Raw genomic sequence first — 14487 nt, 5'->3', positions numbered from 1 at the left:
GGCCCAGTGCACAAACAAAAGAGGTACATTTCTTTATATATTTTTTATTATGATTTTTTAGGGGGTGCTGCTGCACCCTCAGCACCCCTAATTCCCCGCGGCTATGCCTTTACACTACTGCGATCTCTCATTTTGTTGCTGCACTCACATATTCTATCACAAAAGTTAGACACAGATTTATCTGCACATACTAAGTCGCTTTTATTAATACAGAACTGCATGCTACAGAGACTGTACAGCATAAACATTTATTCATTACAAAAACATGGTTTTGGAACCATTTAAAATAACAGGGAAAAAAACAAAAAATTTAACAAAAGATAAGAGCATAAAATAGAACAGGAACATCACAGCCGTTAAGGAAACATTCAAACTATTCATCATTAGCATCTTAATAAACCAGAGAAGAAATCGACAGGTTACAGTCGCGTCATGTCAACTACAATGGTACCGAGTGGATGATTCTCTTGTAGCTTTTTTTACAGCCTCTTGCAACATCAACATGCCTATTTTTTCTATCTACCTATATGTAGCTGTGTACTTAAAAGTGGCAGTTTGTGTATTTTTTTGTAGTTATTTCATAGTTTTTTATGAACCTCCTAATATACATAATTTGGCCCTTGTGGGTTTATACAGTATGATGTCCGTCTTTTTAATCAGTTTAAATTGTAATATTTGACAATCTGCTACCAAACACATTTGTTATAGCAACATTTATACTACATACATAGCAATCTATGTAACGTCACAGCAAAGTATGGTTTTAAAAAACAAAAAACAATCAACAACAGAAAAACCCTACAGCGTGGTTAGAGGGGGGAGAGAAAATTATCACAAAATTTGGCACGGAAAATCTGTACACAAATCTACAGTCTGGTAGAGATGAGACTGTGCAATAAAAAAGAAGGGCTTTGACACTTTCCCAAACTACTGAAGACACGGTACCCACTGTCCCTTGTTGTTTCAAGTTTCTTTTCTTCTTTTGTAAAATGGCTTATAGACGCATTTCTTGAAATGAAGTTGTACATACCTCTGTTCGTGAAATCTACACAGTACATTGGGTGGAATCCAGGTTGTCAACAACAACAAAAAGATTTACCTTTAAAACCTCCTTGTAAAAATGGATCATTTCATATATAAGTTGCTTACGTTAAGAAAAAATATTTATACAATGTATTAAGAAAAGAAAATATTTAAAAAGGGACAACATACAAGATACAACAAGCAATCTCTAAAGCAATAAATACTACTGGTCCTAGCGTTGTGACATTTTGTATTGAATAGCGCAACCCCCCCACCCACCTCAATAGCCCTCCCCTGTCTCCCCTCCAAGTCCAACCACCCCACCTGACTCCACCCCCAAAGGTAAACAACAACAAAAAAGACAACGTAATGGAACAATGCACATTAAAACAATACCCCCCCCCCCACACACACCAATATTTCTGTACATTTAAAGAAGAACAAGTAACATCACAATTAAAGTTGTTCCTCAGTAAGAGAGGTGTCTCCACGATCCTCATGCCCTCCAGGGTTTGTACGGGTGTCAAATGATTGGTTCGCAAGCTCGTATTTAATACAAATAATGAAGGAGAACCAACTCTTTCAAGAAAAGGGCTCATTGAATAATCATCTAACCTACCTTTTTATATCTGTCATTTAAACATGTTTAAGTGGAACTACATAACAATTTGCTGTTGCACTGCAAAATAAAAAATAATAAAAAATAAAAAGTTAAGAAAATGTTGGCAAATTCCCAAAGCTATACTCTACAGCTCTTTGTATTATTCATTCATTATAATAATTATATATATTTTTTGATAATGATGGGTCAAATATTGACCAATGAACTTTGATAAAACAATAACTAATTTTCAAAGCCTTATGGCACAGAAATAGACAAAAAGATAGAAAAGAAAGAGGGCCCAAATAGAGGTGTGCAGAGCTAGACAAATAGGAAGGAAGGACAGGAGTGAATAAGGAGGGAGGCTACTCTATAGACTTGGTCACGAGCGACAGAGGCTGAGGGGCCGTGGAGTTGGGGTGTAGCGAGTGGGAATGACACAGCGATGCTGCCGAGGGCCTGGCCAAGGAGGCGCCTGAGGAGCCCGGTTGCCGCGAGGACGAGACATTGCCGTGGTCATGGGCTCCATTGTGGGCTGCGCCAGGCATTTTACCCGCTGCAGCAGCAGAGTTTTCCAGCAGAACCAAAGATGGCGGAGGAGGATGCCCAGCCAGGAGGTGCGGGTGGTGGAGAGGCTGGTGGGCCGGTTTCATAGTCAGTGAGAGAGGTTGCATTTGTTCAGTCTGAGGTTTGGACTCTTTCGAGGAGGGGGAGGGGGCCACCGAGGAGGGGGAGGATGGGGGGAGTCTAGTAAGCTTCCGTCCGAAGAGGGAGGACTGGCACAGCTGCCTTCACCTTGGATGTAGCGAATGCACTTTTTTTTTCTCCTGGAGATGGGGGACAGAGAAAGACGCTTTTTAGCATGACATCCCAGAACTGACAGCAATCTGCTGGGCAATAGCTGAGCCTTAGCAGTCAACTTAAATGCACCATCTTGTTTAATTTGCATAATATCAGTGTCTTAAAGATTCAATCTAAAACCTATTTCTGGGCCTTAAATTATTGTTGTTTTCTGGTGCATTTAAGTGGTTGCCACCACTACAGCCTAGCTGAGGATTAAGGCTACAAGTGGCCTTCTCAGATTCCCAGGACATATACAGTACAACACAGTACACCAAACAGACAGACAGGAAAATGAAATAGGAGAAGCAGCATGATGATGAAAATGATGGATGAGAAATGGATGAAGAATAAAGAAGGATGAAGAATGGTTTTCATGGCAAATCTATAACAGCTCACTTTTCTTTCTTCTATTTTAAAAAGTATTTTAATCTTAAAAAAGCTCTGACGAAGGCCTTAAGGCAGATAGGCTTATTAAAGAGCAGAGATACTATCAAGAGCAGTGTGCAGGTTTCTTCTTTTTTCTCAAACGTTTCCTCACAGACTTCTGATCTTGACTGAAACAAAGAGCTGGCCCTGGTGAAGAGCTACCGCCAGGGATCACCCTGCTCTTCTGAAATACTAGTCCTCCCTCCCTCTCTCCTCCCTTCCCTTCACTATCCTGACCTCTCTCTCTCACATTTCCTTAGAGGGGAGACTTTGGATGCAGAGGTAAGAGTTCAGGGGCATGAACACTACGCTGCACCTGCCCCTAAGACATATGTGTGAGTATGAAGGGTAACGGCGTCATGTATGCATTTCTGCTCGGGTTTGGACCCTCCCCTGTCTGGCGTGCCTGCAGCGTGTGTGTGTGTGTGTGTTTGTATCTGAGATGGCTGTGTGTGTGCTATGTTCAATTGGGGTGGAGGAAGGCTGGGAGGGAGGGGAGCCTCTGCCCACCTCGTCTTACCCTGACCTCTACAACAACTCCTTATCACAAGGACTGTGCTTGCCTGAAGGGCAAATACACTGTGGTTCAGACTGTGTTGCTAGCTCACAGGGACAATGAGCAAGGAGAAAGAACAGAATTCATAGCTGTGGAGGGAGGGAATGAGAAGGGCAGAAGTGACTGAAAGAAATGATGCTTTGGTTCAGCTAGCCTTTGAGAAATGTCAGCATCTCTGTTCTATTGTTCAATCAAGGTATGGCCTATTTGTCAAGTCATACCCTGTCTGTACAAACAGTGTGCAAGAGAGAAAGAGATGGAAAAAAGAGAGGGAGATTGATCAGTGAAAACTGATAAAACAGAGGAATGAAGAAAAAGGGAGAATGGGGAAAGAAAAGCAGACATTTGGACAGCCACATATACATTACACTGATAGCATGCTGAACAAAAAAGGCAAGCACTTCTGTGACTGAACAATTACACAAAGAGGACAGGCACACAACATGGACACACAAGAAAGAGTGAACCACGGGAAATGTCAACTGAAAAGCAAGGAAAGTGAGTTGGGGTGAGTTGTCTGCTTGGCTGTCAAAGACCCTGTATGAGTATTGTGTGGTATTGACTGTTAGCTACCATCGTAAAATGCTATTATTCTGCCAGTGCTAGGCTGTCTCTTCCTCTGTCAAGGCTAAACTGATAACTGCCTGTCAAACCGCTACAAATGAGCTAATATCCATTTTTTTAACAGACATATCGATTGATAGTATGTGCCTGTGTAACATATTGATTTCTCAGTCTCCAGGGGAATTACGCCAGATGCATCTTTCAGGAAATGGATCCCAGTGAGGTCTGTTAACCTCTTGGCTCCTTAAACGAAGCAGGAATTATCCCTGGCTATTCCCAAGCCTGGCCCTCTGGCACCCCGTTGCTGCCTCGCTCATCATTTACCCGTTACGTTCATGGACTAGATCAGGAAATACTGTGAGAATATCATCCCTTTCTCAATGTGATCAACCGTGTACATCTTAATTAAAATCTACAGTAAAAGTACTTGTAACTGTTAAAACTGAGTGTGGAGCATTTCTAAAAGAGTTCAGCTGTATTTGTCTTTGTGGATTACTTTAATTGAATGCCATGTGAATTCAACGTTTATAACCACTCATAAAATGTGAGGGGAAAAGTGACTCGGTAAGATCACTCAATATCCTGTTTTCTTTGAGGCAATGACAAAATGGCAGAAATATTTCCGGAGTAATAACTCCAGATCAATATTGAAAACAAAATAAGAAAAATGAAATGCGTTGATAGGTCGCATGCCTTGGGTTGACCAGTGATACACAGTACCAAACGGCATGTCACAATGGTCAGAGTAGAGGTGGGGACACAGTGCAAGCCAGACACAGAGAGGGGTATTACTTAGCAGAAACAAATACCTACCATGAAAATATTCCCAATTCAAAGACTGCTTGTGTCAGAACAGAAAGACAACATGTAGGGACTAAGTACGGGTTATCAGAGAGGAGTTTGGAGGAAGAAGAAGAGGAGGAGGAGGAAGAGGGCATAGAAGAAAGTCACTCTGGTGCCCTCTGAGAAGCAGGGCCAAGTCTTAGCATGACAAGGTTATCAAGAGGGCCAATTCAGACAGACACTTAAGACAGTTAGAATGTCAGGCACTTACATACAGCCTGGATAGAAAATGGATTTCAACCTTTCAACTTGACACAAGAATGGTATCAGAAACCATACATGTGTTTTAAAAAATTACATTACAACAAAAATACCCAAAGGTCTCCTAAATTTGATTGTTTACAATGTTGCAACCGGGACCTTTCTTTACAATGTTATTGTTATCGCCGAGGTAGTGTACAAATAACAATGCTAGCAAATCCATTTTCTGCCACTGGGCTTCTAGTTTTCAAAGAAAATAAGTAAAATGACTTGCTTAGAGAAGATATAGCAAAACAATTCCACAATCAGGAAAAGGAACAGATAAAAGAAGGCCATCAATTAACACATTGAAGAAAACATAATACATATATTTTCGAGGGATGTCTTGAGAAGACGTAAGAGAAGGAAGTGGTTGTCTATACGGTTGTCCTCCCATAGATACTACAGGGGTATACCTGCATGGTTTGCACCATAAACTCAGCTGGTCAAGCCCGAACAAGGCACGACACTTCTTTGGGGTATTTGCATCTGTTAGCCAAAGAGGTAGACACACAAACAATACAAAAACACAGAAAATGGACACGTCATTGGACAGACAACACATGTAGGCAGGGCTTAGGTTTGGGCTGTCAACACTGGGACTTCCTCCACACAGACCAGGCCATCAAGTCTCCAACTCCTCTCAGACCCAGTCTACCATCTGATGAGTCCTGCCCCTCATTGTGGCTAATTCCTAAAGAGAATACCCCCTATTGGACCCGCCCAACCCCACATCTATATGTAGAGAATCTAGAGTTATATACAAACACCACTCAAACAAACACACGCACACACATTGACGCATACCCTGTTCCCAAACACCAATAAAACTAGTGGATAGAGGCAGGCCAAACTGGCAGGGCTGGGTTGGAGGAAGAATTGTGAGGTGGCGAAAGCCTGGCGAAGGAAGGAGAGAGGGAGTCGGGGAGGGAAGGAGGAAGTCCCAGCTCAGAGAACAGCCGTCACCTGGCCCTGGCGTTCATGCCACACACACCATACACACCTGCACGGGCCACACCAGTTATTCTGCTGATCGAGCCCAAAGCGCGCTCGACACTTCTTAGGAGCGCTCAGGTCTGATGCCACAACAGGGAGGGAAGCCAGCAGAGAGGAGGAAGAAAAACCAAAAAGGAGGGAAGAGAAAGAGGAGAAAAATAAAGGAGAAAAATCGTAAACCAGTGAGGCTGCGAGTCTCGAAATCATGGCATATTTAGCTTATTTCCCCCCCTAATTAAAAAGATGCAAGTAATTGTGCAGTATGCCTTTATAGAAAAGGACTGTCAGAAGACACGGTTAGTGTTTCAGACATTAGTCAAATCAAACCACAAGCAAAAAGTAAACAAATGCATAAATGTGCAAGGATTAAGTATAACAAAGCGAATAAAAAGATAATAGGTATTTGTTTAAGGTAGAGAATACGATGGGGGAAATAATGCAGACATGATTACATTTCTGCAAAGTGCCATTCATAGTTTTCTTTTTATCAGCATATTTGAAAAGGAGAGGGAATAGGTGGTAGGTGAAAGAGGCAGCAGTATCAGACTGTTAAAATAAGGGAAGGTTTGGGTTAGTCCCTGCCAGCGAAAGCATTAAAGGGTTGAACCCTACTGAATGCAGCAAGGGCACTTCTACTTAGACCTGAATTCAACCACCTGACAAAGTTTTCCTTTACCTTGACCTGTCAACAAACAATTTGTTGTGTAATCTTCTAGAACTTTACCATGGGCTCTACACAGCCAGCCCAATTCAGATTCCCCCCCTTCGAATTTTGACCAATCAGATCAGCACTGAATATGTGAAAAAATCTGATGTGGTCAAAAGACCAATTAGTGGGAAAAAAATATCAGAATTTGGCTACCTGTGTAAATGCAGCCATAATGGCTTAATAATCATATGTAGAGCAAAGTTTACACTTGGGTCAAAGGAGGAATCCTGTGGTGAGTTGTTTGAATCCAGGCCCTAGTTTGAGCAGAGACAGCATAGAAGGGGAATAGGCCCAACTCATGCTGGCCCAGGGAAAGGAACAGGTGCAGCTACTGAAGCAAATAGATTAAGGAGGTTTACCCTGACTGACATCAAATCTCTGGGTCATAACTCAACATTAAGATTCTGTAACTTTTACAGTCACTGCTAGAAATATATACTACATATTGATTTGGCCAAATGGGGAAGATTGTTCTGGAATGAATTACTTTAACATAGAAGAATCATTAAATAAATGTGTAAGTATATCAAATGAAACATACTTTTGCTAGTATAATAAATAAAATGGTCAAATAAATAAACATAATCAACATTTTAAAAAATAAAGCAGCAAACAAAGTCAATAACATCCTTCAAAATATTGTATTGAGCTTAGTAAAACTACTTTTAAATAGAATATAATACACACACATAGATAAATAAATACATGATAAACCAAAAAGAGAAAAAAAAACAAGTTAGTAATTTAATACTCAAAATGACATTAGCACCTGTAATCGGAGGGAGTGAAAGGCAAGGGTTTGGAAAATATTCTCTGTGTTCTGAAAAAAAGAACAGATAGAGAGGCCTTCAAGAGGGGATCCTTCACGTAAACGAGCGTAAAATACAGTTTAATATGCCGCATTTCTCCTTCTCAACTCACAATATGGATTATCAGAAGAATATGAATAATAAGAATATAAAATGAAGAAATAATAGAATTAGCAAACCTCCTTAATTTCAAGAAGTGGGTGATTTTTGTTTGTTTGTGTGCATGCATGCAGACAAGCAGGGGCAGCCCATGTTACACACACACACACACACACACACACACACACACACACACACACACACACACACACACACACACACACACACACACACACACACACACACACACACACACACACACACACACACACACACACGCACACACACACGCACACACACGCACAGACACAGACACACACACAAGCACAGTCTATCTGCAGGGCACAGGCATTATAACACACAGACACACACAACACTGGCAAAGTTAATGGCTCTCACAACGCTTAAATTTCACATTCTCAAAACACACATCACAGTATCATAAATGCTGGGGGGCAAAGTGGAGAGGGGTGATATTGGCGGGGGTGAGGAGGAGGGATGAGGCTGGTTGGGGGGGGGGTCATGCATATTCAATGTTATTAGCTGGGGAAGGCTAGGGGGGGGATGGGGAATGGAAGGAGGGGGCGAACAAGCAAGTCTACCATTTAAATATTGCATTGGGTAGCATAACTATGTACAAAAAAAACGAGCCAGGCACAACAACACAAAAAGAAAAAAAAAACGGGCTAGACTTTTATCTTGTGAGATGTCACACAGTCCTGACACATGATGGGGCTCCTCTAATAGGAGGTAATTGGAGCTCACTTACCATTGCCCTCTCCTGGCTGCTTATCCCTTTTTCTCTTCTTCTTTTTGCCCTGTTGGTTACCCGCCAAAAGAAGAGAAATAGACAGGAACCTTAGTTATTATATTGCAGAAGACCCGAGACATGAAATAAAAACGGGGCCCATATTTCTGTTTATTTATTCATTCATTCTCTCGCTCTCTCTGCCCGCTGGTTTTAACTGCCACTGCAGGCCATAACAGAATTTTCCCTTCTCACTTTTTGTACTTTATCCCCCTTCTTTTATTTTGCTGCATTTTATATAGAGGCTTTGTTGGTTTGTAGTGAGGGAGTCAGATTTGTGCACAATGCTTTGGGTAGGCTGAGAGGAGTCAGAGTTTCACTGGTCAGTCTGTACTGCTGGACACACCAACGCTGGGAGAGAAACTTCCTTCAGCATCAGCATTTCAGGGCTTTTAGGCCCTGTTTAAATAGCCCAACATGTCTACTGTAAAGTATATTGGAGATTCCATCGACTAAGGTGTTTAGGGAAACAGACAGCAGGCATTGCTAAGGAGGTGAGCTCTCAGCTCAGACAGAACAGTAAGAGCACTCATCCCAGGGACATGTTCTTGTGAGAGGAGAAATACAGGATGTACATGTTGAAAACTTAAAAACTTACATAGTTATCTCGTGCTGACCAGCCTGGGTAGAGCTGCATATGAAGCTGTCGCTCTTTCCGGGCCAGCTCGTAGTATTTCGCCTGCTCCTCTCGTGTTAGGGCATGCCACTATAGACAGACACACAGAAAAAGAGAGAGGGAGGGGAAGAGAGAGGGACAGGACATAATACAAAGAGGTGAGTGCAAGGCGAGAAGACTATAATTGTCAACAGTAAACATGATCATGTTCAGTCAAGAGCCGTGAGAGGTAGAGACAAAATAAGATATAGTGAGTGAGCCTCTGTATAGTGGTGTTGTTTCTCTCTCACCCTTCGTCCCAGGATCTGGTTGATGGCGGCGCTCTCTTTCAACGTGCACTCGGCCACCACCTTGGCCCTCATCTCCTTCATGTAGAGCATGAAGGCGTTCAGCGGCTTCTTTATGTGGGGCTGCTTCTTCTTCTCGTCCTCCTTTTTCGAGTCCTGGTGTTTCCTGTGGAGTGTGTACAGTATAGTACTGTATGGTTGGCAAATACCCAGAATTGGTATTAAACAGATTATTGTAATGGTAGAATTTTGAACAACAAGACCAGTGCCAATTTTGACTACACTGCTGTTTAGTTTACAATGGTGAAAACAACCAGGTATGTGTACTCACGAGCTGTTGAGGCCTATGTCGCTGTGGGAGGACTCCTGCTTGACATTGGGAGTGACGATGGCAGGGTGGGGGATGCCGGTCTGGTGCAAACTGTGGTGAGGGGGGACCATGTGGTGAGGGAACCTGGAGGACAGAAAACTGTGTAAATCGTCAGAGTGGACACGTGTGAAATGGAAAATGGACACATATTAGACACAAACAGAGACAGAATATGCTCACTCGACATTAATACAGATGTGCATATATACAGGGCCGAATCCTACCTTGAGGTCCGAGCATGAAAGTCCGATTTTCACGCAAATCTCTCATTGATGTCCAATGCATGACATAACACAAAAGCTTGAGTTTCGCACGGGTATATCAAGAAAGGATTCGGCCCATAAGTATCACAAAATTTAGATCTCACAATCACATCAAAACTGTTACACAGCAAACACACGCTACACATCATAATGAGTCATATTTCATACAGTATATTCATTTTAAAAAGAGAGTCCGTTTGTGTTGGAGTGGGAAGAGTGTTAAATAGAAAGACAGGGCAGCCATTGCACTGAAGGTTTATCTTTGACAAGCCAAAATGGTCCATACAGACACTTCAACTACACGTGTCCTTGTAATGGATTCTATAAAATCCTCACTTGCTTCCATAACCGAGACAAAATAGTGACTTGGCTCCCCTTTTCTCCAAGGTGAATTCAGTGTTTAGTGCTGCCACCCCTCTCTCCGGACTGTGGATAACAAATACAGGTCCCAGGATGTCTTGCCCTACTTTACATTGTGACAAACTACAGGTCAATGGAGTCTTGTGCCAAATCGCTCTGTGAGCTGATGTCAAATCCCAGTCCCAGTCCACCACTTTATCTTTAACCATTGGCAAGGCGAGGACAGTCCAGCATCAGGCCTTTCTGTGCATCACTGTGTTAGGCCTATTCTATCTGTCCTCATGCTTGATCCGAATTATTAATGGTGTTACCATTCTTTATCTCCCCCCTCTACATCTTCATAATACTGGTAGAATCATTTCATCATCTCCCACAGTGATTGAGGGCAATAACCAGCATCTATTGAGCAGTGTGTGTGTGTGTGAGAGAGAGAGAGTAAATGTGTGTGTGTGCAAGATTATTTGTATGAGTGTGTCTGTGTCTGTGTGTGCACAGTATATATCTCAGCTATGCATGACCGTTCACAAATCATAGAAAAAGAGTGGAGGATGAAGAAGGGCAAAAAAAGGAGGAATATTATATATATTTTTTAAACAGCTCATTATCTGGCTATGTCTGGCTGCATGGCTCGGAGCCAGAATATAATGATGAGCATAAACTCGCCAGGAACAACTCGTTTCTGTTGCAGGCGATCTCTGGGGAGTGTTCCCTCTCTCCCTCCTCCCTCTCTCTTGCTCTCTCCTCTCCTCCACTGCTCTTCTCTCTTCCCTTTATCATTGACACGTTTGTGTTTGTGCCATGTCATCTGCTGAGGCGACCGTGGCAGTGGCTGCGGATCACTCATCATTAGCCCGCCACACTTCCTCTTTCTCTCTCTTTTTCATTCCTTCTCGCCTTCTTTCTCTCTCTCTTGGTGCTCTTGTTAAGTTTCCTCTGTTCCAGCATCCAATTTTTCTCTTCTTCCTTCTCTACACTCCTCCTCCTCCTTCTCCCTGTCCCCTTACCACATCCACATTCCCCCTCCCTCGCCCCAGCTGCCACCGCGCGGCCCAGGTTATGGTTTAAACATGACGGCCATCCCTTTGATGTGCGGGGGCATCATCATCTTGCCTCATCAGCACAGAACAGAACAGCGCCTTGGACCAATTTAGCCAACCCCCAGGCTCCTATGTCTCAATCTGAAAGGCAAGGATGGGGGGTGGGTCATTGGCTGCAACGCAGGCCCAGTGTCAGCCAGTGCCATTTAATTGCCAATGTGAGGAAGTACCCCTGTGCCTGGTTAATGTACAGGATAACGAACTCGGCCGGCGCGCTTTCCCTTCCGCAGGAAAAAAGAGGGGTAGCGAGGGAGGAAGGGAGAGAGAGCGATGAGGGGGGAACATATCAAAGCGCAGGCATTGGGCAGGGGGGCGAGGGGTTTACACTTCTCCCCACCTGTCACATACAGGGCCCGCCAGAGATAATGGACCTGTACGGTTCCATTCCCATTATCAAAATAATGTCTCTCATTTGCTCCGTTCGACTGACTCTGCTCTCTCTTGCCTGCCTTTTTTCCCCCTTCCAGAGAATGTATTTTTTAAACAGGACCTAGGTGTAAGGTGCTCATTGAGTGGGTGCAAGGTAAGAGAGCCAGACTTGCTCTCTGCATTCTAATTGGCCCGGTATGTGGCACTAGGGGCTAGTACTGAAGCACTAGTTCTCTTCTTAAGATCTGGCTAGCCAGTAAAATACAGGATCAGGACATCTCAATGTAATTATTAGACACAGACTGGATGTCCGTGTCTAACTACTGGATGTCTTGTGCCATATTTAAGCAAGAAAAGCCCTTTTTAAGACGAGACAATTTTTTGCTTCCGAAACCCTGTCATATACACGATTATCCAAACCTTCCCACTCTGTGCCATTTCTCTACGCCGTTGACAACCCAATCGGACGTCTTTTATTTCTTTTGTCAATTCCCCAGTGGAAGTTATAACAAGGACATGCTAAAGCCCCTTTCTCCAGAGAGATGGAGACCTCCACCTATTCAGCTATGCTAATTCAATTAGGGCTCATCAGAACGCATTAGCTCTCCCCAGCCCCACAGCCCAGCCAATCCCCCATCCAGTAGATTCAATTAGCCTTGCTGGAAATAAGATGATCACAATGTAGAGGCCATCATTAGGGGTGAATTAGCTGTCACTTAAAACACAGGTCCACTAGATGCTGCCAGGTCCTGCTTAGTCTGGCTGCCTGTGCAGACACCAGACGCACCCTGCCTGTACATGAGAGCAAGGCAACCAGGGCTAGGATTGGGAGAGGGGGTAGGGCAAGGTCTGCTTCATGGGGGTTGCTAGGGGTGGAAGAGGGACACAATAGGGATAGAGAGGAGAAATTAGCGCCATCTTAACCCTGCTACATAGATGACACCCACATATGGAAAACAAGACTGTGCTACAGTGAACTGTGAAGATGGTTGGGTCTGTTCCTAAAGCCACAAGGGAGTCTGGGTCAAGGGGTGGCCAACAATGATATAAACTATCAACCTATGTATATAGGTCATGTGTATTAATGAAGAATATGCGTGAAGGTATATAGTTTCAATGTAAGGCTAACCAAGAAAAAGGACAAACGAAGAGCTATTGGCTCACCTAGCCTCTCTTTTTAACAGAAAGTGTGAAGTCAATCTGCTTTTCTGCTTTTAATTAAAAGAAGTGTACCAAGAGGCCATGTCAGAGTGTGTGTGTGTGTATGTGTGTGTGTGAGGGAGAGAGAGAGAGGGTGGGGATAAGGAACCCGAGTGTACACGTGTTCAATGTCAAAGTTCTGAGGGTGTCAGGTACTATTTCACAACATTAACCTTTCCATATCCCATTCGAGGCCTCCCTCTCTCTTCTTCCCTTCTTTTGCATTCTCTCTCCTTTCCTCCCTCACTCACACTTATCCATCAATATCACAGAGGTCTGAACTGTCGACTCTCAGGAGCTGCTTTTCCAATCAGCACGTAATTAAACTGAAGTTTGGCCTGTTCCCCATACTCCCTAGGCCTCTGCCTCCCTCCCCCCACCCCTCAAAACTATAAACCATCCCCGTTCCAAACTCTCCAGCTGCCTGCAATGAAATGCCTGTGTATACTGTTCTGGGCTCAGGGAGAGGGACAGGGGAAAAGGGAAAGGGAGGGGCGGCCATATGGAATTGTTTGTTTTTGTTGTTGTCGTTTTTCGAAAAGACTCTGAACCTACAAATCATAGGGTACTTGTCATCCACAGTTAACTCTTCCCTCTTCCCACACAATGCAGAGAATTATAGCACAGCCCCCAGGGGAGCCATGCCCAGTTAAAGACACATAATACAACAACAACAAACATATGTGCCCCCCTGGGTCCACTTGAGTCCAGAGTTCTCCTCTTGAGCTGGACCCTAATGGACCCAACAAAGCATTAGCCAAGTGTCAAGCCCGAGTCTACATCATTCTCTCCTTTTAAGCGTCTATATGTTTATTTATCAATGTGTCTGGTGGCTAAAAACTAGGACATGCCCCGTCCATTACAGATGTGGCTGACATGCAGCTAGGGTAAATGTTCTTCAGGGGCCTCATTAGAAAGTGATAAATATAATTAATATTTCAACACATAGTGGGGACACTGGAGGATTGGCCTTTTGAGCACGGAGACGAGAGTGTGCACTTTCCATAAGGGATAAGTTTACGCAAACTGTGTGTGACGCCTGTGTGTGCACCCGCGTCATGGCCTCTTCCTGTGTGTGTGTATGCCTGTTTATCTTCCAAGGCTCAACTCACCTTTGCATGGATGCATTGACAGTGAGTGCAGTCGGGTAGGGGTGTCTAAAACCCCCTGTCGTGATTGGGTAAACAGGTTGACCTTGCCTAGGAGAAGGAAAAAGAACAAAGGGAAGAGAGGGAGGTAAAGAAACAGGGTTGATGGAAGGAGAGGAGGTAAAGCCCTCTCCCTCTCTCCCCGATCGCAGGTCTCTTTATTCTCATTTGATCAGGACTAAAATCTAGGGGATTGCAGAGTGCGGATCAAAGGAGAGGCAAACTCTGAACAATTTGAATACCACAAATTTGATAGGAAT

The 14487-nt window shown here is 43.6% G+C and overlaps 1 protein-coding gene across 1 annotated transcript in view; it reads right to left on the bottom strand.

Moving 5' to 3' along the window:
• Positions 1 to 229: 229 nt before the first annotated feature.
• LOC135523901 (transcription factor 7-like 2) overlaps positions 230 to 14487 on the bottom strand; it is a 102459-nt gene continuing 88201 nt past the window's right edge. The window contains 9 exon segments of the mRNA XM_064950909.1: positions 230 to 2369; positions 2372 to 2451; positions 6100 to 6172; positions 7571 to 7621; positions 8479 to 8527; positions 9116 to 9223; positions 9424 to 9586; positions 9752 to 9874; positions 14192 to 14278. Coding sequence (XP_064806981.1) covers positions 1990 to 2369; positions 2372 to 2451; positions 6100 to 6172; positions 7571 to 7621; positions 8479 to 8527; positions 9116 to 9223; positions 9424 to 9586; positions 9752 to 9874; positions 14192 to 14278 — 1114 coding nt within the window. The 3' untranslated portion in view covers positions 230 to 1989.

Source organism: Oncorhynchus masou, chromosome 31, assembly GCF_036934945.1.
Source record: "Oncorhynchus masou masou isolate Uvic2021 chromosome 31, UVic_Omas_1.1, whole genome shotgun sequence".
Lineage (NCBI taxonomy): Eukaryota > Metazoa > Chordata > Actinopteri > Salmoniformes > Salmonidae > Oncorhynchus > Oncorhynchus masou.
Note: the sequence above shows the minus strand (reverse complement) of the source record. Positions and strands in the feature narration are given on the sequence as shown.